This window comes from Euleptes europaea, chromosome 11 (assembly GCF_029931775.1).
Source record: "Euleptes europaea isolate rEulEur1 chromosome 11, rEulEur1.hap1, whole genome shotgun sequence".
Lineage (NCBI taxonomy): Eukaryota > Metazoa > Chordata > Lepidosauria > Squamata > Sphaerodactylidae > Euleptes > Euleptes europaea.
In genome coordinates this window covers 20,402,239-20,428,659 of record NC_079322.1, presented here as the reverse complement: position 1 = coordinate 20,428,659, position 26,421 = coordinate 20,402,239, and the positions used below count along the sequence as shown (strand labels likewise).

At 43.1% G+C, this 26,421-nt stretch overlaps 1 protein-coding gene across 3 annotated transcripts in view; it reads left to right on the top strand.

The window, feature by feature from the left end:
* POU6F2 (POU class 6 homeobox 2) overlaps positions 1 to 26,421 on the top strand; it is a 402,019-nt gene that overhangs the window by 369,318 nt on the left and 6,280 nt on the right. For all 3 annotated transcript variants that reach the window (XM_056857609.1, XM_056857612.1, XM_056857610.1), the window contains exons 7-8: positions 19,030 to 19,236; positions 23,774 to 23,942. In XM_056857609.1, the coding sequence (XP_056713587.1) occupies positions 19,030 to 19,236; positions 23,774 to 23,942 (376 nt within the window). The remainder of the gene's footprint in view (positions 1 to 19,029; positions 19,237 to 23,773; positions 23,943 to 26,421) is intronic.

Genomic DNA, 26,421 nt, shown 5'->3' with positions numbered 1-26,421 from the left:
GGGGGGTAGAGCCATAGGAGGGTGGGGTTTGGGGAGGGGAGGGACCTCAATGAGGAATAATGCCATAGAGTCTACCTTCCAAAGTGGTCCTTGTCTCCAGGTGAACTGATCTCTGTCACCTTGAGATCAGTTGTATTAGCAGGAGATTTCCAGCCGCTACCTGAAGGATGACAGCTCTAGCTGTAAGAAATGACAATTTAGTTTGGTAAGGAAGTCTGAAATGGACTTTAGTCCAGGAAAGGTTAGGCCATAATAAATTTGTTACATTGGATCCAGAGATTCTGCTTTGGTAACAATGGAGGCTTCTGTGGTTTAAGGGGTTTTCATCTAGTGGGAGAGGCATGTTCTTCTGGCAGAAGGCTGCTTAGGCCAGAGAAAATTCTTGTATTGGAGGAATGCTCCAACATTAGTGGAATGGAACCTTTGGATCCAGCCTCTAATTTTTAACATGTCCTAAGATTCCTTTTTGATTTTTTTCTAGAACCCACTAGCACAGTAGGAATTGTAATATGTGTTACAAAAAACTGAATCTTTACATTTTCACAGGAGACATAAAAAGCATCTATGAGCTGTGGTGTGTTACGGGTGGGCTGTGGACCTATAACAGCTGAGTTGCAAATCTTGGCTGGGCAGGGACCAAACTTGTTGCATGGAGGGCTGGAACAGGTCCACAGAGGATCAGTTTGGTAAGAAAGTCTGAAATGGACTTTAGTCCACAAAAGGTTAGGCCATAAAAAATTGTTAGGTTGGATCCAGAGATTCTGCTTCATCTAGTGGGAAAGGAATGTTCTTCTTCTTCAGTTTGAAAACAGAGTCAGTTGCAAGCTATGGTGAGGAGTACGGTTGCCAGCTCCGGGTTTGGAAATACCTGGAGATTTTTGGGGTGGAGGCTGGGGTTTGGAGAGGGGAGGGACTTCAATGTCATAGAGTCCAATTGCCAAAGCGGCCATTTTCTCCAGGGGAACGGATCTCTGTCGCCTGAAGATCAGTTGTAATAGTGAGAGATCTCCAGCCACCACCTGGTGGTTGGCAATCCTAGTCTCTAGGCTGACCTTTTCACAACTGTCTACCAGCTCTTTGTATGTGGTGCACTTCAGCCTGGCCCTGTATCACTGTGGGCTACAGCTGGCAGCTTGCACATTTGAATACTCCCTTGTAAAGAACTCCCTGCAACTGGACAGGATTCTTAGTCTACAATCGACTTTGTCCATTATCCACTGAATAGGGTTGCCAACCTCCAGGTGGTGACTGGGGATCTCCTGCTATTACAACTGATCTCTGGGTGACAGAGATCATTTCTACCTGGAGTCGTCAAGAGTATACACCAGGTATTTCCAACTTTGTTGAACCTGTGGACGCTTTTGTGCAAAATGGCTGCCACAGGGCCAATCACAGAATGTTCAGAAGTTCCCAGAAAGGTATCCTCTTATGTTGGAGCAAGCGATTTCCAAATGGGTGTGCTGTGCCCTGCAGACATTAAGGTGAGTCCTTCCGGATAGGGTTGCCAACCTCCAGGTACTAGATGGAGATCTCCTGCTATTACAATTGATCTCCAGCTGATAGAGATCAATTCACCTGGAGAAAATGGCCGCTTTGGCAATTGGACTCTATGGCGTTGAAGCCCCTCCCCTCCCCAAACCCCGCCCTTCTCGGGCTCCACCCCCAAAAACCTCTGGCCGGTGGCGAAGACGGACCTGGCAATCCTACCTCTGGAGCCTTCTGAAATCCCTCCTATGCCAATGAACTGAAGAAAAGCCAGGATTGGCTGTGTGGTTTGAGGAAACGATGCTTTGGGGAAGAGCAAAGTGGGTACCAGGAAATACACTGGCAGAGGGGGATCACTGGTGTGTATTATCAAGAATATACTGACCTCATAGCCATCCCCTTTGATTCGATCTCTCTTTCCCATTCCACCAAACATTCCTACCTTCCTAATCCCTCTCAACAGAATGTTCCCTGCAGTAAAGAAGAAAACACACAAACTCTCCATTTGAAAAACAGATCACTGTCTCTCTCAAAAAAATATCCCACATAATTTTATATCCAGGCACAATGCACCCAATATACAAATAAACATCCATTTTAATGTTTGATACATCAAATACTCTGACATCGCCAGCTCTCAAAATAAATGGTTTGTTTTAGAGGTTGGATGTGTCATATTACCATCCACCCAGGAGATAAGAAAAGAGAAATAGATCAGAGAGCGATCAGGACATCAGGGAGACAGTTTAAAGAGAGATGAGAGAGAGGCCAGTTACCAGGGAAAACATTAAAATAAAAAAAATATATAGATGAAGCAGGCAAGAAAAAAAATGTATAAATCGGGCATTGCAGCTCCAACTGGAAAAAAAAAAGTTTAGTTTTAACTTGTTAGTCGTAGCCTCTAGAGGCCTGGTCCTCTCCCACGGATATGTGTATTAAGCTGTGACATGACTTATTTAGCAGGATGGATGGGTGGACAGATAGTCATGGGATAAGAGGACAAGTCCTCTTATGGATTGAGAGCTAGCTGAAAAATAAGAAGCAGAAAGTAGGAATCAATGGTCAGTTCTCACAATGGAGGGATATGAGCAGTGGGGTCCCTCAGGGATCTGTGTTGGGACCGGTGCTTTTCAACCTATAGCTCAGTGACCTGGAGTTGGGTGTGAACAGCGAGGTGGGTAAGTTTGCAGATGATACCAAATTATTTAGGGGGGTAAAAACAAAATCAGACGCATAGTTAAATTGTGGAACTCCCTGCCCCAGGATGTGGTGATGGCTGTCAACTTGGAAGGCTTTAAGAGGGGAATGGATATGCTCATGGAGGATAGGGCTATTCGAGGCTACTAGTAAAAATGGATACTAGTCATGATGCATACCTATTCTCTCCAGGATCAGAGGAGCTTGCTTATTAGGTGCTTTGGAGCACAGGCAGGACAATGCTGCTGCAGTAATCTTGTTTGTGGGCTTCCTAGAGGCACCTGGTTGGCCACTGTGTGAACAGACTGCTGGACTTGATGGACCTTGTCTGATACAGCATGGCTTTTCTTATGTTTTCTTATGGAGCGAAAAGGATTTCACATAGTTTAGCACTGAGGATCTCTTGACTGGAAGCAGATAGCCTCTTGGTAAAGGGGGTTTGCCCTACTGATTGGTCCCCCCTTGCACTACCAAATCAAAATTTTCTTTCTTGCCGTCTATTCTGTCTCTTCTTCATCACCTCTCGGAGCCAGTTCACACGTTGCAGTTCACAAGCCCAGGAATCTTTCCCGTAATGTATGCATAGTAGCTATAATCAAGCTGGTCCAATATGTACCCAGGGTATGTGGTATGTTTTCCATATTTTTCTATGAACAGAGAATGTACTGTATGGACAGTAGTATTCCCTCTTGGGAATTTTTCTTTTAGAGAAGAGGAAAGAAAAGGAGTTCTACCCTTCTGTGATCACTACGATGTTACCACAAAAACAAAATGGTTAAAGTAATTTTCTCCTATATAGACAAACAGAAACCTAGAAGGGTCATGGCACCCCAAATATCAAGAAATTAAAAATTGATCAACTACGGGGGAAGCAAACATTGTCAAGCTGTTTGAAGTTAATAGAGCAGGACTCATTAAACACCAGAAGAAAATGTTATCCTTAAGGTTATTTCATCTTTATTTTATAGTGTTGAGTGTCAGTTAACACATTACAATGTTGAAGTCAGGAAAAAAAAATAGTTGCCCTTTCCATGAAGCTATATACTTTCCTACAGAGTCCTCAAGAGTCAATATAAGACGTTCGCATGCAATTATCTGGGTGCTCCAATTAATTTTTCATCATCAATCTTCAGACTTTTGATAATCTCAGACATAATTTTTTCCCCTTGACTACCCTGTGCTTGGCCTTTTCAGAAAGATGAATTATTCTAAAGGCAAAAATGCTCAACTTATTCCAGATTTAGGACCACATTGAAATTCTCTCTGGTTTTAGTTCATGAGAGTGAAGCATGGGATTAACTCCCCCGGGAAATCAGTGGGGAACTCAGTGCACGTCATTTGAGCTGGATCATGCCCCTTCTTTTGCTTGCCATGCAAAAAGTGTCGCTAGTTCTCCAATTTTCAGGTTTCCGTAAATACGCAGTCAAGAGCCCAACATCACAAAGGTAGATGGAAGATTACCATCTTCAGTAGGTCGGCTATCTCTATTATCTCATTGCAAACACAATGCAAAGGAGCCTAAATCACCACAGACAGCCCCTAACTTTTTGTTATCTGATGAACATCTGAAGGGAGGGTTTAGAGAAAGAGTGCAAGCATGCAAGAGATTTTCAAGGATATATATATATATATGAAAATGCCATGATAGTCACGGATAAGAGATTGTTCACCTATGAAAAGGGTGATACAGTTTGTCTTGAATAAAGCTCATTAGCATCATTATAATGAGTTATGGTCTTTGTTGTGAGAAATGAGAAATCCTGTGGTCTTGCCCTAAAGAACATTAAAGAAACATTACCAGCAGGAAATTGAAAAAGTAATATATGTTGGAGTGAATATGACAACTTTTTTTTTCTGATAGAGCAGACAGATAAATGTCACCTACAAGTTTCAAAATACATTTAATTTTGCCACCACAATGGATATTCTCTTCATAAAATATATATGAATCAGCTCTGAATCACAAAACTTGACTGTGATAAACAAATACATATTTGATAACCTACTCTTATTTTTTAAGCTCTCCCCCTCTGCCTGCCCCCCTCATCTCCTGGTTCTTTGTTAGTGTCAATTCCTTAAATGTTCATTGTTGATATGAGGATGGACTGGCAAAATCTGAAGAATAGTGCTCACAATGAAGTTGGCATGGTAGTTAGATAGGGTTGCCAGGTCCCTCTTTGCAACCTGTGGGAGGTTTTTGGGGCGGAGCCTGAGGAGGGCAGGGTTTGGGGAGGGGAGGGACTTCAATGTCATAGAGTCCAAATGCCAAAGTGGCCATTTTCTCAAGGTGAACTGATATAAGGTGTAATAGCAGGAGATCTCCAGCTAGTACCTGGAGGTTGGCATCCCTATCTTAAATCTACATTCTACCATAAATCTTTGTTCATGGGCCAGTAATGATCTGTTAGCCTAATCTGCCTCACAGAGTTTTTTGGGATGATTAGGGTTGCCAGGACTCTTCTTGCCACCGGCGGGAGCTTCGTTGTGGTGGGGCGGGGGCGATTGGCACAATAATTTCACTTCTGGGTTTACCCCAGTAGTGACGGGGACACTCTAGCACATTCCTCCAAAAACTCTATGGAAACCATAGAGGGGTTTTTTTTGGGGGGGGGGATGTGTTAGAGTGTCCCTGTCACTTTCAGGGTAAACCCGGAAGGGACGTTAATCACCCGCCTTTCAGCTGGCCTGCTTTCGCCTGTTGGCCAGCTGAGAAACAGCAAGCAGACCTCTTAAGTGGTGGGCAGTCGCTCGCCATTGCCTGGTATCTGGCAACCCTAGTGATGATAACATAGGAAAGAAAACTATCTATGCCACACGGAGATGCTTGTGGAGGGCAGGATGAAGATGTAATTAATAAATAAACCCATTTTAACTTATTCCTATTTCATAAAAATAAGAGGAGCTTTAGATCTTTATCCCCCTCCCTCTCATCACCCCTGCTGATGCCATCTCCAAGCCTCAGGCAGTCAAAGAGGGACTGGTCTATGTTCTCCTTGAGCATGCCAAGCTATGAGAAAACCTCCCCCCCAACCCTGTGGTTTGAGACCTAATCTTCCAATCTTTCTCCTTTCTCTGGAATCCCCCAGTGCTCCTGATTCCCCCAGAGATAGGGTTGCCAACCTCCAGGGGGTGGCTGAAGATCTCCCGCTATTACAAGTGATCTCCAGGCAACACAGATCAGTTCCCCTGGAGAAAATGGCAATTGGCAATTGGACTCTATGGCATTGAAGTCCCTCCCATGGTAAAAATAACGGGACAGCTGCTTTGCTGCTAGGCCACATGTGATGGTGCAGAGAAGGTGGATTAATTAGACCATCAGAGAGATTCCAAAAATAGGCTAAAATGGATCCTCTCAATTTGAATAGGGTGACAGTCGGGGCACATGGTAAAGTAGCCATCTGACCTCTTCATCACTAGTTCTGCAGCTACACATGACTCAGATCCACAACGTAAGAAATAGGTTTGTGAGCTGCCGAGCGGCATTTACTATATATAATTACCTTGGCTTGGTGTGCAGCCCTACCCTCTGCTATGTTAGAGGGGAAATTCAAGAAGATACCCAGGGCAGAGAGACTATGCCCCTGCAAATCCAGGGATTTAGAAACCACTGAACATGTTCTCCTGAACTGTAACTTTTACACTATACCCCGTTCTAAGTTTATTGAGCCCCTCATACTGAGAATGGGACCCGACAGGGAAAGAGAAAAGATAGAAAAGCTCCTACAAGGAGATAATCCCTCAATCACCTCTCAGGTAGCAACATTTTGTATGGCTGCAATGAAAATTCGTTGCCACAGAGTAGTCTCTTAGTCCAAATGGCAGATGTAACTTGGATGTTATTTATTTATTTATTTATTTATTTAAGTGACTTAAGACTCGGACTGTAAATTTTTGTCGGTAAGACCATTTTAGTCCATGTATCTTGTTTTATCTGGCCAAGGGCCGCAAATAAACTATCTAGCTAGCTAGCTAGCTTTCTAGCTATCTAGCTATCTAGCTATAATAAAGAGGTGGTTGCTTGGGATTGTATGATGGGGTCCTTATTCACCATGGTGGACACCAACATGCACATGAGCCATTTGTTTAAAAAGGCTACATAAGGGGAAAAAAGTTTGATATCATCTGTTTTAGGAGTAAAGCTTCAAAATCCCTAGATCTGAGACCATCTCTTGGCACAATTTTTTCCTTCTTCACTGGAGAGCCAGTGTGGTGTAGTGGTTAAGAGCAGCAGACTCTAATCTGGAGAACCAGGTTTGATTCCCCATTCCTCCCCATGAGCTGCAGACTTTAATCAGGTGAAGCGGGTTGGCTTCCCCACTCCTACACATGAAGCCAGCTGGATGACCTTGGGCTAGTCACAGTTCTCTCTGAACTCTCTCAGCCCCACCTACCTCACAAGGTGTCTGTTGCGGGGAGAGGAAGGGAAGGAGATATTAAGCCGGTTTGATTCTCCTTAAAAGGTAGAGAAAGTCGGTATATAAAAACCAACCCTTCTTCTAAATGTCTTTGTGTCAGGATAGACTAAGGCCCTTACACAAGTCCTGTCACAGAGAGCCGTCATATGCCATTTATAATCCAAGACTCATTTTATTATTTGAATACCAGAACAGCGGTACAACAAGTATGATGGATATAATAAAAGAGAAGCTTGCTGATATTGCAACACCCTAATCCATAAACCCAGTAATTCTTATCAAATCCTGGTGATTTTGAGCCAATTGTATAGTAAGTTGCAGAAAGCTTTCATTATGCTAAATGAAACCTTCTAGGTTATAGTTAACAAAATATGATGTAGGTTGCACTGCACTGGTATAGTGACATATTGCTATAAATAATTATAATTAAATCAAAACAATGTGGCTTTATGGAAACGGAGATTGTGATCTACCCCTATAGCCCTAAAAGAGGGATCATAGAATCATAGATTTGACAGGGACCACCAACCCCCTGCACAATGCAAGAAATTCACAACTACCTCCCCTCCACACACCCAGTGACCCCTACTCCATGCCCAGAAGATGACCAAGATGCCCTCCCTCTCATGATCTGCCTACGGTCATAGAATCAGCACTGCTGACAGATGGCCATCTAGCCTCTGCTTAAAAACCTCCAGGGAAGGAGAGCTTACCATCTCCCGAGAAAGCCTGTTCCACTGAGGGACTGACGGTATAATCCTGTACAGAGTTACTCCAGTAACACAACTGAAATCCACTGACTTAAACTAGAGTAATTCTGCACTGAGTTGTACTGAAAATCCAGGCCTCTATGGATTGATTATTCCATATGCCATGGCACAAAGTTTTCTGATATACATTCTTATCAAACGTTGACAATGCTGAAATTCCATAGCCATAAACGTGAGGGTTGCCGAAGTGTAACCTGGAGTCTGCCCTGCACCTTTAAATCTGCCATGGAATTGGGAGATCTAAATTGTCATATCTTTGTTCCACATTATTGGGTGCAAATGGTAGTGAAATGCATTTTCTACTAATATCAGGCACAAGATGTATGTTGTATTAGCCGTTACTGAGAGGGTAGGTGGAAACTTGGCATTTTTAATGGTACTCTTGCCTTTCTTGTAACAGTTCATTAAACCCTCAAAGCAGTTCTCAAGCAACTGCCCGGTTGCATGAATTGACTTGATCCTTCTAGATACCCCAGGACAGCTTCCAATACACAGAGTAAAAAACATGCTTGTGTAACAGTCTCTCCACCACTGGATAACGGTAAAGGCTCTCAAACCTGTAGCAGTAGAATGTACCAACTGCAATGAGGACAAAGCAAGAAGGGATTGTTGGCCCAGTCTGGATATGGCTTCTGTGTAGTTAACAGCACCGATTCTGTGCATTTAACTCAAAGGTTGCTTCCAAGTAAGTGTGCTGTAGGATGGTAATCCACAGTCTATACCAGAGTTCCCCAATGGGGCACCCATGGGCACCATTACCAATACTTTCCTTGGTGCCCGCTGATCTTTTTGGAAAGTGGGCAGGGCCGTTGTAAGGACTTGTTACTGGCTGTTGTCATTCAAATGAAAGGGTTTTCCACTGTAGGATCAAGCAGGCATGTAAGCATGAGGCAGTGTGGTTCCATTCTCCCTTAAGGCTTTCCCGCTTCCCAGGTGGTGTGAGGAAGGTTGTATTCCATTTAGCTCTGCCTCCTGTGGCAGCCATTTTCGGTTGGGCTCTGGGTCCTGTCAGCAGCCCTTTTGGGGAGGTGCTCACTACCCCCTCTCAAAATTTCAAAGGTGCCCTCAGGCTCAAAAAAGTTTGGGATCCCTGGTCTATGCACAGCAACTGTCCCCAGTTATAAGGAAAGAGAAGTAGGTGTGCGCATAACAGCAAGACAACACGCCTGTTTTAATCCCAGTTTTATGATTGTAACCATGTACATAAAACCTAGAGCTTTACCACTTATATGGGAGGCTTCACTGGAATCTCATGTGTGGAAATATACGGTACTTAATTTCCATCAGTGCTCAAATTATGGAGGCAAGGCACTGAGTGAGGTACTTTTCCCTTGACTGGAAAATGCCCGTGGTCAGTATGTATAGTAGACTCTAAGACAGTTGGAATTCTTGAGGGACAGCAAGATACTCTGATGGACACATGGACACATGAAGCTGCTTTATACTGAATCAGACCCTTGGTCCATCAAAGTCAGTATTGTCTACTCAGACCAGCAGCGGCTCTCTCTTTTTATATATATAAATTATATATATATAATTTTTTATTTTCTTAAATTGACATGTTAACATATAAAACAATATCCAATACTAGTAATACTAAAAAAGACATACTTAAAATTCCTAAATTAACAATAAATTGACTTCCCCCTCACCCTCTTCCGTCTAAAAATAAATTGTACAAACTTTTGCTAACGGGGCTAATCCCTTTACTATTTTAATTGACATACTCTTATCCTATCTAACATCTTTAAATTAATACTTAACATAAACTTAATAAAAGGTATTAGTAAGGGATTAAATCATTCTTAAAGTGATCCTATTGATAACAATTAAGGTATTCAATAAAAGATAAAAACAAATAGGAACCAATAAAAAGTATTTATATATAATAAAAAAGAAAGTATTAATTTCCCCTACACCTCCCTTCTTCCATTAAAAATTAATTGGTTTGTGTTTTCCATTTCACCCTAACTTTCATTTCAAACATATTTATTTCAATAAATCATAATAATATATAATGCTATTTCCATTAAGATCAATTCTTTTAACCAGTTCATTTTAATCATATCCACAAAAGGAACCAAACTCTTCTAAATTCAAACATCTTATAATTCTGGTAAATCTATATCAAATATTGTTATGTTTCCATTTAAGCCAATCCTTTTAACCAGTTCCTTTTAATCATATTAGCAAGAAAGACCAAACTCTTTTAAATTAGTCCCTTTGCCCGGAATTTCCAGCATCTCCTTCTTTTCTCCATTAGCAGTAAACATCAAAAATCATCCTTGGAAGTTGTTAGTAAAGTCCCTTCTGCAAATAGATGGTCTTCATAGTAGATCCACGTTGTGATCTGTTCCACCCCAAATTCAAAAAAGAGAATCCTGTCAAATTCAGTTTTCCTGCTCTTTAAATCCTCCAAGCAAACATTGAAAAGTTCATCATGCAGGTTAAAGAAACAGAGTTCAAAGCCATCCATGTGCAAATCTCTTGTTGACAGCTGGATTGTTACACGTTGCTTATTGAAGTTTCCCAGTTCCTCTACAGAGTTCTTCTGTTCTTCATGTATCTTGACATCTGGAGGCACCAGGTCTTTAAGGTCTTCCTTGTTCATTATTTGAGTAATTGACTGGGTAAAGGTATTCATCATATTCATCATCTGTTCCATCTATTTTAGCATCTGCTCCTGTTGTTTTAACAGCTGTTTATGCTGTTTTGCAGATGTCTCATATTGCTGATCAAACGTATCTTGAATTATTTTTTCCATAATTACTTGCAAGGGTTCAGCGAGTTGGAGATTTTGATGTTTTGTTTCAGCAAATTCGGCAAGCTTAGAAGGTGTCTTTCCAAAGTAGGGTAGAATAGTAGAACATGCTGAACCTAATCGCTTAGATGTTTCACTGAAAATCCTCAAAAAACAGCCAAAAAACAAGTCTAGAATTTAAAATACCATAGAGTTATTTTAGACGCTCTAGGTCGACAGAAACAGGAAGTGGGAAGTCGGCCGGAAACTATGTAGCTGCGGACCTTCCGTCATCCCCTTTTTATAGTTTTAAGTAACAAACTTTTTGGTTGGTGCACCAGGGGAATTCACTTCCGGTCCTGCGTACTTCTGTGCTTCTCTTCTCCCCGTTGCCGGCAGACGCCCTGCAGTATGATGGTGCTGTTTCCTAGAGGTCTTCCGGTACTTCAAAATGGATCTTAAGTGCGTAGTTGGAGGACCTTCCCGGCCCTAAAAAGGTAGCATGACCAAGGGGAGGGAAGGTTTTATTTCTCCCTTCCCCTCAAACGTCATGGGGTCTGATTGGTACTTGCCATGTCGGTCATAAAGTTTACTTGTTTAGTCTACTCCCAAATCAGCTTGATAGAGTCCTTGCCGTTTTATCTGATGCCTTATCTTAGCAGAAAAGTTTTTATACAGTGGGGGGGAGAGGTGCGGATTTCCCAATTAATTCTGCCAATCAGTTCAACCTTCTATTCTCGGTAAGATCAAAAGAATTCTTGTTACTCACTTAGATTTTGGAGGGTGGGGTTTTTCTTCATTAAAACAGTTCATAAGATGGTTATAGGTAGCGGAGGTCCAAGCCTAATGCCAAAGAAAACGCTTGCAGCGATGCAATCTCCTCTCGATGCCAGCGGGGACAAACATCCACAACTCCGGGGGACTTAAAAAAGCTCCCTCGGAGAGTATGGGAGTCACACCGCCTTCTTCGGGCTGCAGAGGAATTCCTGCGTCCCGGTCCACTATTTAGGACTGGGTTGGTGTGCTAAAAGCACACCAATTCAAAGTGTTTCTTGGATTCCCTAGGGAACTCTCCCTAGGGACGACTGCTTGGGACCAGCAGCGGCTCTCCAGGGTCTCAGGCTGAGGTCTTTCACATCACCTACTTGCCTAGTCTCTTTAAATGGAGATACCAGAGATTGAACCTGGGACTTTCTGCATGCCAAGCAGATGCTCTACCACTGAGCCATGGCCCCTCCCCAAAAGGCTCATTTCAAAAGGTTAGGAGCTGAGCTATCATTTGAGCACTGATTTTATGTCTGAGTTTAGAATGTTTTCCTTAGTGCAGAACATATATGTGCTTATTTATTTTGAACAACGTCTTGTCTGCCCTGAATTCATGTAACTATTGACAGACATCTCATAACTATTTCCCATGATGGTATCCAACTATCATTAAAAATCAATGTTTTCTTGTTAATTAGAAGATTAATTTGAAATGTTGGGCCTCGGAGCAAGCAAATGGAGTGTTGTGCTTCATACTGATGTTCTAAATGTTATCAACAATAAGTTCAAACTATTTAGTAGCATTGTGCCAAATTTCACTTATCAAGTTAAATTATTTTTTAAGAAGAGCACTGATAAGTATTTGAATTATTCCCACATCACCTTCATGTTTCGCACTTCATAATTTTTCCTCTTTAAGAATGTGTTTCTTGAATACCTGTGTGTAAAGCTAAAGACTCAAGTCTTCATTATTAAATGAGTTCAAGGAATCCGAAGATATAAAACTAAGCCTTTACTGTGAGCTATGCCTGAATAATTTACTGAACAAATAATAGCTCAGAGGCATCTTGACTGTTACCAATTTTTTTTTTGGACAAAAAAAAATTACTGCTGTATAATCCAAACTTTCAGCCACACTGTGAAACTAATGATCTGAGGAAATTCTGAAGACAGACATCATGATTTGGCAACTTCTTGCTGATTTGGGAATCCACTATATACACAGAGCTTCCCAATTAATTTCACTGGAGAAAGCACTTCTGTCCAAATAAAGAGATGTATGTGTTGTATTTGTACAGGGGTCCTCAACCTTGTTGAGCTTGTGTTCACTTTGGGAAATGATAGTGGATTGTTGTTAATTATCTATGTAACAATGATGGAGGGATGGTGTAATACTTTGTTGATTTTCATTGCATTCCTGGGGTGGGGGGCTGAAAGTTCTCTGGAGGCAGCATGACCCTGCTGCCAGCATAAGTGGTCTCTTATTACAGAATAAGAGGCACTTACACTGGCGGTGGGGGCAGTTCCATTGGTGCCTGGCTGCCACAGAGTTGCACACCACTCCTCCGACACTATAGTCTCTCCTGGACCTAAATCCCAGAAGAGAAATGTGGCTCTGGCATGGGGGGCATTCCTGGGTGTGGAGCTGATGGTAGTAAGCTTCCAAAGCCCCTCCAACTCAGGAACGCCGCCTGCAGCAACAGCATTGCTGCGCCAGGTTTTATCTGGAGCAGCATCGCTGCTTTCAATGGGGCTTTCCCCCCATTTTTCAATTTTTTTTAAAGGGGGTTTTAAAGCCTTGCAGCAGCCAGGAATCCCCTTTGGAGGTGCTGTAGTGGTGCCTCGGCCACGCTGTCCCTAGCCCCTGCAAGGCTCAGGAATGAGCTCTTTGTCTATGTTGAAACAAGCTTAGAATCTAAGCGGAGTAAAAATATTTAATAATGATAATATTTCAGAATAACAGTATTTACTTGTGTATACCCAGAACAAAAATACAGCATTACCGAGGTGTATCTTGGGCTAGGAGATAAATGATCTGATATAGGAAAGCTAAGTAGACACCTAGGATTTCTTAAGGGCACGCCTAAACTTGAACCGAAAATAAACCCAAAAAAGGCCTTTTCGGCTTCTTTCGGGTTTAATTTAAGCCAAATATTAAAACTGGGAATCAAGCCTAAACCAGATAGTCAATTGCCGAAAAAGCCGAATAGGTATTCAGCTTTTTTTGGCTTTGGCTTTCCTCTGGCTTTTTCCTATGGGAAATTTGATGAGCTTTGGGGAAAGCATTTTTCGAGGCAGAGTCACCAAATTCGCAGCATAGCTGCAAGGGACTCTCCTTGCATGAACCCCAAGGTTTGGTAAAGTTTGAGACAGGGGGTCAAATTTTATGGGCCCCCAAAGGGGTCACCCTCATTTTTTATAGGAAAGCATGGTAAAGTTTACAATGCTTTTTTACGGAGGGGGGTCGACCCCTTCGGGACCCCACAAAATTGGACCCCTGCCCCAACCTTTACCATAGTTTGGTGTTCATGCAAGGAGAGTCCCTTGCAGCTATGTTGCGAATTTGGTGACTCTACGTGGAAAAAATCCCTCCCCCGGAGAATTTAAAAAATACTTACTTTTCATAGTCTGTAATGGCCACATATACACCTAAGAATCATGGGAAAACTCAGTTTCCCATGACTGCTTGCAATGGGCCCACACAACGCTATTGCTACCCATAGTTTTTTTATTTATAAAAATAAATACTGCAGGTCTTGCCACTGAAATGAATAAGGAGTGCCAATGCACAAAAGCATCCCATGTGCATATTGTAGCACACAGAGAAGGTTTTTGTTACAGAGTGAAAGTCAATCAGAAAGGTTACTATAATGTTGTTCAATTATATTCAACGGTTTACCAACAGAGCTGGCCTCCCTACCCCTTCCATGCTGTTATCAACATTAATTTGGGGGCCCTGTCTGTCTCTCCAGGCCCACTGTGGCCCTATCCTCTAGAGATTAGTGCCAGTTATTAAATTATTTAATTGGTTAACAATTAGGAACTGGTTTTAAATTTTTAAGCTTTATTTATTGTACATGGTTTTCTATTGTTGTGTGTTTTAATGATGTTAGCTGCCCTGAGCCCAACCGTGGCTGGGATAGAGGATGGGATATAAATCCAAATAAATAAGTAATAAAATAACAAAAATCATAAAAATATATCACACGCTACAATTGTTCTTGGAGTGTACCACTTGATCGTGGTGGCAAGCTCCCCCGGAATACAGAAAGCAAGCAGATGAAAAATATCTTCTCCCTGATTCATTTTCATGTGTGTGTGTGTGTGTGTGTGTGTATATATATATATATATATATATATATATAGACCCATTGTTGCTTTTAATATGGGAAAGCATCCAAACACATTTTAAGTTATGTATAACATTTGTTTGGATTAATATATATGCCATTCCTCCAAGTGCCATTCATTTTGATGGAGCATTTTGAGAGGGGGGGAATTGTAAGCCTAAAACACGTCCATTATATATGTGTGGGTATGACCTTGTAGCTGTAACTCCCAGACACCCAGCACCCCTCTGCTGCACATATGCATACAATTAAATCACTCCTAATAAAAAACCCAACACTCTTCAATACAGGAGGTCACCCTTTCGCTTCTGACCTTACAAACTGTTCACTTCAGCAGTGTCGTTGTCAGAAATGCCCAAATGCAATCCGAGAAATGCATTTTAAATGTGGATGCAAACATTTCTATTACTGATAAAAAAAACTAGCACAGCAATTTTTTTTTTTTTTTTTTTGCCTTGTGGGGATGGGAGCCTCGTTGGCCAAAGTTACAGGCCCAGAAGTGACACTTCAAGGCCGCGTCCTTTGCAACTTGTGAGGCAAAGGCCATTTTTTAAAAAAAAAACAAAGCTTCTGCTGACAGTGTAGAAAGAAAAAATAATAATTCTTCCTGTTTGGTAGCATTTGTTGAAGTGAATACAGAATGCAAATACTACACTGGCCACTATCATTCCAAGTTAAATGGGACTGATCATTTAAATTTGGTATCAGCTGAGCTGTCTGAATTAACCATGGAAAAAAACATAGACTAGTCAGAAAATCCCTAAGATTTATTTGTTCCTAGGGTTGCCAACTTCCAGATACTAGCTGGAGATCTCCCGCTATTACAACTGATCTCCAGTCGATAGATATCAGTTCACCTGGAGAAAATGGCCGCTTTGGCAATTGGACTTTGGCAATGGCATTGAAGTCCCTCCCCTCCCCAAACCCCACCCTCCATAGGCTCCACCCCAAAAACCTCCCACCAGTGGCAAAGAGGGACCTGGCAACCCCATTTCTTCCTGAGGTACCATCCCTTCTCCACCCCTGAAATGGCTTTGGGTATGTGCTGCCAGAAATATGTAGGGTTGCCTCCCACTTCTAATATTCGGTTTTGTTCATATTTCAGAAGCCCTGTAAAAAAAAATTTTTTTAACTTCCAGATAGAATTAATCTCACTTATCATTTAGCTGTTTCTTACAAGAAACTACTTAGGAAATGGGTCTATCCCAATCCATTAAGTCACACAAACCACATAGTACCTCCATGTTGAAGAGATCACTAACTAGAAAATGGGTCTATCCAAAGCTGTTAACCAGATAGCTCCTCCCTGTTTAGAGGTAGGGCAAAAACGCACGGTCGCTTTATCCTCCTTTAATCCCTGTTTCAGCCAGGATTCAGCCTGGATCGAATGCATGCGTTTCGCCTAATGTGCGTTCGATCCTGGCTAAAACAGGGATTAAAGGAGGATAAAGCGACCGTGCGTTTTTGCCCGTAGTATACCATGCTCTCTAATTAGCACACCAGGGTTTTTTACCCCCACATTATTTGGCTGGGCAGAATCCTGAAGGAACCATTCATACTTCCCCTAGTGTCAGTGATAGGTTTGTTCCCCCCCTCTTTTCCCAGTGCTGTGCAAGATTTTATAATTTCATTTGTAATCCATACAGCCTGCTCCTTGGGTTCCCTTTGGCTAAGAGCCCTTCTTTCTCCCTGATTCTTCTTAGCCTATCTGTCTCTCCTTGTGCCCCAGGCCAATTATCTTCAGGAGAGAGGGTCTCCCCATGATCCCCCCCTGGATACAAGCGCCAGCCCTCACTGTTGCCATTTCAACCTCCCACTTCACAATTCACCCTCATGCTTTAGGCTCTGCTCTGTGGTTTACGTTGGTCTCCAGATGACCAGAATTCCCTTAATTGACACGAGCTGGGATTACTTCCACAGCCGCCCTTTTTGCTGATTCTGCAGACTGCGAATACAGAGAAGGAGTCCTGTTCCCTAAGAGCATCACCCTTTCAGGGTTTTGAAGAAGCTTGTTCAATTGAGCCTCAAAGAAAGTGTTTTATTATGTGTTGGGAGAATAAAAACAGAGCTCAGGACTTTTCATTATTATTTCAGTTCTGAAGCCTAATTTGAAACGGAACAGCTCAATCTAGGGTTGCCAGGTCCCTCTTTGCCACCAGCGGGAGGTTTTTCAGGCGAGGCCTGAAGAGGGGGGGTTGGGGAGGGGAGGGAATTCAATGCCATAGAGTCCAATTGCCATTTTCTCCAGGGGAACTGACCTCTATCAGCTGGAGATCAGTTGTAATTGCGGGAGATCTCCAGCTAATATCTGGAGGTTAGCAACCCTAGCTCAATCCCAGGCATGTCTACTCAGATGTAAGCCCCACTGTGTTCAGAGGGACTTATACCCTGATGTGTGTGAACAGAATCACAACTTTAGTCCCCTAAACTAAGGTATGGAAAACTTACAGTGCGATCTGCATACTCAGAAGGAAGTCCCACTAGGTTCAGTAGTGCTTACTCTCAGGCGCATAGGATTGTAAACTTTGCCATAGTTTCAATGGCCAGAAATGTACTTTCTGTTCTCCCTTCTGAAATGTCTACATACGTGTAGATTGCAGCAGACAATTTTTCAGCCTACAGTTGCCAGCCCCCATGTGGGGCCTGGAAATCTCCTGGAATTACAACTGATCTCCAGACTACAGAGACCAGTTTCCCTAGAGGGAATGGCAGGTTTGGAGAGTGCACTTACCCAGCCAGTTATTCTCTCGCACATTTTAACCTCCTTCATAGGGCTATTGTAAGAATAAAATGGAAGGGGAAAACCATGTGCATATTGCCCACGCAGGTCCTTGGAAGTACAGCAGGATAAAACGTAATTGATATACCCACACACACACACACACACACATTAAAAAATCACAGAGTCTTGCAGCTGTTGATTGCTACTTTTGATTTGGGGATGATAATGAGTTTGGGCCTGGGAGAACTAGGTTTGTTTATGAGTCCCTCATCAGTAGGTTTTCCAACTTCCAGGAGGGGCGTGGAGATCTCCCGGAATTACAACAACGCATCTCCGGACAACAAAGATCAGTTCCCCTGGAGAAAATAGCTGCTTTGGAGGGTGGATTCTATAGGATCCCCTCCCCCAAACCCACGCATCCTGGGGGGGGCGGGGATCTTGCCACTGTGGTGCATGCTCCAGATGAGATGACTTCATTGCACTCTACATGGGGCTGCCCTTGAAGACTGTCTGGAAGCTACAGTTGGTATAGAATATTGTGGCCAGAATGTTGACTGGAGTGGATCATTGGAACTATATCACTCCAGTCTTGTTCCATCTTGACTGGCTCCCAATTTGTTTCCAGGCCAAATTCAAGGTGCTGGTATTGACCTTTAAAGCCCTGTACCTCTTGGGGCCAGCATACCTTAAGGACTACCTTCTTCCAGCATTTGGGATCTTTTGCTACAAACTGACTTTTCTTTCCATTTAGCTTTAAGCTGTTCTTTGCCTCAGCTTCACTTCACCTCAGCTTCACTTCACTTTCCCCCCTCACTCCCTAGCCACCAACACCCCAACTACTGTTTTCCAACTGTCAATTCACCAACATTATGTCGTTTCCCATTGGTCACTCCCAGGGAGAGGCGGACCTAACCTGTCCATCACACTATATACTATATACTTTATTTTAAATGTGTTTAATATTGAGATATTTTAATATTTGATATTCACCCCCTTGGAGACCCTATTTGGGTGGAAAGGCAGCACAGGAGTCTTTTAAATAATAAATAAATTCCTCTTTTCTTCATCAGGTGGCATATACAACAACCCAGAATGCATGGTATTGTCAGGATTTTTTGACCTGCACTCTTGGGCCAGGTTTAGAAGGATATATGATACCTCTGCTAGATACCTATGTGCTGTCTTTCACACAACAGATATAACCAGAACATCTTGTGGGCCATGTTGGTGGTTTTCAAGCATTCTGGTCTTCAGGAAACATTTTACGTACTCAATTAACCTGGGTGACCATGCTTAAAATATGCCAAACACTCCTTTGCAACTGCAGATTGCAACTAGTGCAGAAGACACTGTCCAAAGAAGTCAGGGTTCCCCAAACACATCTGGAAAACCACTGCAGACTATTGATTTATGCATTCGCTGTACAATGTCATAACCAGAACCAGTAATGACACTATCCAGCTTCTGTACAATATGTGCTTTGTGTCAAAGAAAATGCCTGGTGCCCCCATTTCTACAACTTCTAAGGATTAAATTCATTGTTTATGTTTGTAACCTGCAGGCTTCCATGTTTTGTTTCTTTTAGATTATTGGAACAATTCCATTGATGCCTAATCCAGTCTCATCCAATCAGGCAGCCGGAGGAGCTCAGGGCCTTCAAGTGCAGCCAATCACACCACAGTTACTGACCAATGCCCAGGGGCAAATCATCGCAACAGTCATTGGGAACCAGATATTGCCAGTCATCAATACCCAGGGAATCACACTTTCACCACTCAAACCAGGCCAACAGGTAAATTTTGACTATGCAGTTTGAATTAATGGAAAGCAATGGAAATAAACATTTTTTGCTGCCCATTCGCCAACAACATTGTCACTTAACAAAGTTTAAGTGTAACTTAGGGGAATAGTCAGGTAATACAATATATTTTATGCTATATTCGAAGAAGAGTTGGTTTTTATATGCTGACTTTCTCTACCACCTAAGGAAGAATCAAACCCGCTTACAATCGCCTTCCCTTCCCCTCCCCACAACAGACACCCTGTGAGGTAGGTGGGCTGAGAGAATTCGGAGAGAACTGTGACTAGCCCAAGGTCACCCAGCTGGCTTCATGGGTAGGAGTGGGGAAACAAATCCAGTTCATCAGATTAGCATCCACCTCTCATGTGGAGGAGAGAGGAATCAAACCCGGTTCTCCAGATCAGAGTCCACCGCTCCAAACCACCGCTCTTAACCACTACACCATGCTGGCTCTCATTACAAGGAACAGGGACAAAGTTATTCAGAGGTTATTTTTTGGAGCTACTCCACCAGCAAGGAAGTCATGCTACGCAATATGCATTTCACACTTATCCTGATTACTTGAGTACGTGTCACACCCTCATCGGCTCCCAATGTGACCCTTTTTACTGGTGTGGTCCACCAGAGATTTCTGCATATGAAAGGAATGTTTATCTGTCTGCAGGGCAGGATATCTGCCCCTAAACACTGCTCCTTGGGGAGATGAAACCCCAAGAACCACATGGGAGAGAGTCGGAAGCCCGCAGCTGGAGGAGGGAATCAGCAAAAATCCCCCCTTTTGTCCATGGAAATCCCCTGCTGGATGCAAATCCACCAGAAGCACTAATAATAAGAATAAAGTTCCATCAGGTCACAACTGACTCATGACAATCCCTTATGGGGTTTTCAAGGTGTGCAGAGGAGGCTTCCTATTGCCCTCATGTGCATAGTAACATTTTACTTGGTGGTCTCCCATCCAGATACTAACCCTGGCCAATCCTACTTAGCTTCCAAGCTCTGATAAGCTCAGGGTAGTCTGTGCTATTCAGACTATTCTATTCTATTCAGACAGAGGAACGGGAAGGTCCCGGAATTTGTGAGGGCTGGCAGCGAGGTCATCTCTAATGGAGGGAAAACTCATGCTTAACTCCAAGGAACATCCGAGACAGATGGGAGGGGTGAATGTGAGTCAAAGTATCTATGCATAAATGACCAATGAAAACATGGTTCAATTTCTCCTCAAAAAACTGTTTCTCTGTTACTGGATATCCTGGCTCACAACCACATGATAATGAACAACCTCCCTTGTTCTGAACCTTGAAGAACTTCAGTGGAAATTCGGATGGAAATTGGGAGAGGTGCACTGCACGCAAACACACCCAACCCCACTAAGATTAGTACATTACAGCACCCCAACATGACTGCAGTACCCTTCTGCAGGATAACACAAGTCTGTTCCTGATATTCTCAATTCCACTGGAACAATCATTGGGGAGAGGAAGGGAGAATTATTCTTCAGAAAACTCTGAGTTGCACGAACCTTTAAAAGGATGAAATGATTTTGCTTTTTGACCCACAAAGACATCATCACAGTGAAAAGCGTGCAGACCCGTTTACACAGATAAACTGCATTTATTGTTTTGAAACCCCCACAAAGTAATCTGATTTGCAGTGCTCGAATAAGTCCATATCTGAGCAGTTCAAGAATACATTAAAAAGCTGACATTTTTTTCAATAGCAACCAGTTAGCCACTTTGGATTATATTAAATTAGTAAAACGCAGATTAGATTGTCTATGCATGTTATGTTGTCTCTCGGGTTACAATCCATCATCCTTAAATTGTGATAGTCGTATTCTTAGGGCAGAAGGATGCTAGAAGGAAGCCCTTGTCTGAATCCTTTTCTTGTTCCATTCATATTGGCAAGTCATCAGGCTAACAGTTTACACAAGTTTCTCTTTAGGAACAGAAACAAGATAGTAATCTAAAAGAGCAGGGCAAGACATAGCTGAAACTTTCCACTTTTGAATTCTATTGATTTAATTGGAAGAGGTTTTACAGTGCAATCATAGACAGATTCTAAGCCCGACATACAAGTGTGTAGCTCTGTTTAGTGTAGCACTGTTAAGCATATTAACTTTTAAAACAATGATATTTTAAAGTGCTTAACTTTGGCTGGATCATGCTTTGTATGAGAAATATCAAATGTACTAGTATATAAAGTCTGTATTTTCAGGTCCAAAATTTATTCATTCTGTATCACTCAATTCCTCTACCCGCTACAGCCACAAGCAGGTCCCATGATTCTTAATATTGCCTCCCCCCCTTTCTTTTTCACCAGCAGAAAAGCTGATTGGCTCCAACCCATAGTTTGCACCCTACTGCCTATATAATTGTATAATATTATTTATTACATGAGCAATCCTGAAGGTGGGGGAAACCCCTAGGAGCTGGTATGATCCTGCGCCTGCATAAGTGTCCATTTAACCTGGGTTAAGGGGTACTTACACCATCACAGGTGGCATCCACGCTGTCACGGCGCAGGGCTCGGATGCAGGCGCTGCCTTCCAACAGCATTCCAGTGGTGCTAGTCCCCACACCAGCATCCTGGGAGGTGTTCCCAGGGATGGAGCTGCCTTTAGGCAGCTTCCAAAGCCCTTTCGCCCCAGGAACATTCCCTCGAGCTGCAGCGTTGCTTTGCCAGGTATTTCAGTGGCTCAGCCTTGCTTGACTCAATGGGGGCATTTTCGCATTTTTATTTTTTAAATGCCTCTTATTTTCTTTGTGGTGGCCGGAAAATCTCTGTGGAGGCGGCATGGTTGCGCAGCTCCCAGCCGCTGCCTAACTGCCCTCCCTTCAGGAATGGGTTGCCCGTGTACCTAGCCACATTCAAGAAACACCTTAAGAAGGCCAGTTATCAAACCTGCGTTCATTTACACCTGGACATCACATGCAACCTGAGCACATCCGTTCAAATGTCCGAATGTCGACCCTCAGAAAAAAGGAGAAGGTTTGCAGATACCGGGCATGTATGTATACATCCAGGGATATTCATGGCTTCCTGTTGAATGAAAAATGACTAAGAGATGGTTCACAAATGGCCAAATCAATAATGCTTGTTGGGGACATCACCAAAGCCCACTGCCTCCCAACTTGTAGAAGATTATTGATTTGGTGATTTGCGAATCAACTCTTAATCGTTTTTCATACCATAGGGAAACATGAGAGATCTTGAAGGTGTAAGAATGGGTTTGAAATTCTACCATGATCAAAAGAAGAGCCAGTTTTAACATCTGTGAACAGTTAGTTTAAGAGAGACACCAGCAGATGCCGGTGTTTACCCCTGAAAACTCAAAGGCTACTTCTGTGACTCACCATGCCAATACCTGTGTGTGTGCGAGATCTGTTTTCAGACATCATAGCGAGGCAGAATTTTCCAATGTATGAAAGCATTCAGAGGAAAAATCTTCTTGGAAATATTTCAGTTGGTTCCTTACTTGATTGCTCACCCTTTAAACCTTGATATTTTAGTCTATGCTACCCAATTGCTGGGAAGACTGCTCTACCTTTCCACAACCACCTTTACTTTGGCTGTACAGATGAGAATGTAGGATTGAAACCTTGCCAGATTCATTAGTGTTGTCTTTCATATTTATTTCTACCCCAGACACCCCCATAATCCACGACTGCAAACAATAAAACTTGAATATTACAAAGATGTGCCAGTTCCCAACATTCCATTCCATTCCCTTCTTCCACAGTGATACACTGGTTTGATCAAAAAAGAGAGTCCAAGACAGGAAAAAAGATGGCTCAATTCTCGCTGTCTCCTGTTATGAGATAAAGTAAATGAACAAATGACAACCATGTTACCAAGCCCTACGAGCAAAGGCTGAGGAAGTTGGAAATGTTTAGGCTGGAGAAGAGGAGGCTGAGAGGGGACATGATTGCTCTCTTTAAGTATTTGAAGGACTGTCACTTAGAGGAGGGCAGGGAGCTGTTCCTCTTGGCAGCAGAGGATAGGACTTGCAATAATGGGTTGAAATTGCAGGTGGAAAGGTACAGGCTGGATATTGGGGAGGGGGGGAATTACAGTAAGAGTTGTTCAACAGTGGAATCAGCTTCCTAGGAAGGTGGTGAGCTCCCCGTCACTGGTAGTCTTTAAGCAGAGGCTGGAAAAACACTTGTCAAGGATGTTCTTGGCTGATCCTGCATTAAGCAGGGGGTTGGACTAGATGGCCTGTATGGCCCCTTCCAACTCTATGATTCTATGAATCTTTTTACCAAGGGACTGGATCCACCATGATCAAATTTAAGCTACATTTTAAAAATTCAAGTGCTACAGTTGGAGACATCATTGTGGTGATAGTAAAGATCTAGTTAATGACATGAGGAAAGGACCTCACAGAAGAGATCCTTGCCATGTAGGATCTATGACAATCTTCTGTGCAATATGACTGATGAAGAGCATAGCAGTATTCTATATTACTTATCTCTTTGCTTGAGTTATGTGGGTTTCATTTTTTCCCAACTTTGCTTTTCGCATTTAGCTTCATCAGCCCTCCCAGACGCAAGTGGGACAAGCAGCCTCGCAGTCCAATCTCCTGCATCTGGCTCATGGCCAGGCATCAATGTCTCAAAGCCCGGTGCGTCAAGCTTCCTCCTCTTCCTCCTCCTCCTCCTCGTCTTCAGCTCTGAGTGTTGGCCAGTTAGTCAGTAGTAAGTATTGCTCTTCTGTTCTTTTTTATTTCACATTTCTGTTTCCCATTTTCATATCTGCCTAGAACAAATTCTTCTAAAAAAGCCACCAAAGAGCCATTGACTGCTAAAGAAAATGAGGCTGTAGACAAACACCCTGTAAGAGAGCCAGTGTAGTGTAGTGGTTAGGAGTGGTGGATAGGGCTGTGCATGTGCATATCAGTATACCTGAACCGAAAAAAACTTTAAAAGCCATTTTGGTAAATTTCGGGTTTACCAAATGCCTCAATCTGGAGAGAAAGCCGAACCCAAATTTGCAATCCCCAAAAAAGCCAGATAAATATTCTCCTTTTTCAGGTTCGGCTTTCCCTGGGATTTTCGCAGCTCCTGGGGGCCATTTTTGCAGGTAAAAAAAAGAAAAAGGTCCCCTGTGCAATCACCGGGTCATTCCTGACCCATGAGTTGACATCACATCCCGACGTTTACTAGGCAGACTTTGTTTATGGGGTGGTTTGCCAGTGCCTTCCCCAGTCATCTTCCCTTTATCCCCAGCAAGCTGGGTACTCATTTTACCAACCTCGGAAGGATGAAAGGCTGAGTCAACTTTGAGCCGGCTACCTGAAACCAACGTCCATTGGGATCGAACTCAGGTCGTGAGCCGAGTTTGGACTGCAGTACTGCAGCTTACCACTCTGCGCCTCAGGGCTCTTGTAGGTAGAGCCCCCAAATTCACAGCACGGCTGCAAGGGACTCTCCTTGCAAGAACCCACAAGTTTGGTGACGTTTGGATCAGGGGATCTGAAGTTAATGGGTCTGGAAGGGGTCACCCCCCTTCATACAGAAGCTCGTCAGATTCTCTGATCCTTGCCTAGACGCCTATGCTTTTCTATGGAGGAAGGGGCGACCCCATAAAACCGGACCCCCTGACCCAATCTTTACCAAAGCTTTGGAGTTCATGCTTCAATGGTGGGAACTTTCAGTTAGCCTACTTGCAACATAGACGCAATGTGGAGAGGAAGTAGCTAATAGAAAGTTCCCACCATTGAAGCTATGGGGGATTTTTTGCGAAGCTGCTGTAAGAGCATTTTTGGAGGTCCCACATTTTCAGGGTAGCTTGAAGGGACCTTCCTTGCACGAACACCAAAGTTTGGTGAAGATTGGGTCAGGGGGTCTGATTTTATGGGTTCACCCCGTCCTCCATAGAGATTTGGAGATTTGGGGGTGATGTCTGGAGAAGGCAGAATTTGAGGAGGGGAGGGAGCTCAACAGGGATATGATGCCATAGAGTCCACCCTCCGAAGCTGCAATTCCCTCCAAGGGAACTAATCTGAGCAGTCTGGTGGACAATTGTAATTCTGGGAGAATTCCCCACAGGGAGGTTAATTAGAAGATTTTACACATGCCCTTAATAGGCAGGTTCATGTGGATCAAGCTGCTGCCTGCAATGTGTATTGTAAGAAGAGGAATCCCATCACAGCCGACATGGACTAAAATAAGCTATTTAAAGAAATATCTCTGCCTCTGCTGTAGGGCTAGGAGGATTCACAGGAAGTTCTCGTCTCAGTGGAATTTCTAACTTCCTACCCTGTTTTACTGCGGCAGTTCTACAAGAAGACTGCACTCTCAAATAGTTGCAGGCAGCAGGCAATAAAAGACTGTGTTCCGCACAGCGGCATGGCCAACGGAAGACCTCAGACGACTTGCATTTTGAGAAAGGGATGGATTATTGTAGTGAAAACCTTTCACCTGAAGAAAGCCTTGGGAATGAAGTGAAGAACAACAGAGATCTCGTGCTTGGGGGGAACGGCTTCTCTACCTGCAGGACTGAACGACACTTTGAAATCTTCCACCATTCAGGTCCCATGCTGTCTCCACTAGCTCGCAGAACGCTTTCATTTAGCTCGGGATCAGCAGAGGAGGGGAGGGAATTCCATTTCCCAGCTGTTGTGTCATTTCCCTTGATAAGTCCTAAATTGACCACATTATCCAGCACCAACGGAGCCTTCCTGAGGCAGATAGCTTTTATTATGGGCCTTTTCGGGAACAAAAGCAGGGCCAGCACCCTGCAACCAAAGAAGAAGACCAATTTATTATTGCAGCATCGTAAGCTTTATCTTTGGAGGGTCTGATGAAAAAATAAAGCCCGCTTTAGCATCAGGAAGGAAGGGTGCGCTGATGTTCAGCACCTTGACTCCCACAACATATCTTGCCAGCACATCTCACTTTTAAAGGTTTTGGTCCTTTCGTACACCCATCTGGACTGGAAACTAGGCAGGCCAGGCGGCCTCTCTGTCCTATCAGAACTTCGGACTTTTCAGGCGTTTCTTCCAAACTCATCTAGCCACGTGGAGTGATGCAGCATGAAAACGAGGAAAGGGATTCCATGTACAGTTCTGAAAACGTGAAATTCAGATGGTTTAAATAGTCTTTGCTAAAATGCGTCCTTTCCAAATTTAAGAATTGAGCACATTTCTAAGAGCTGGACGGCTGTTTTTAAGCT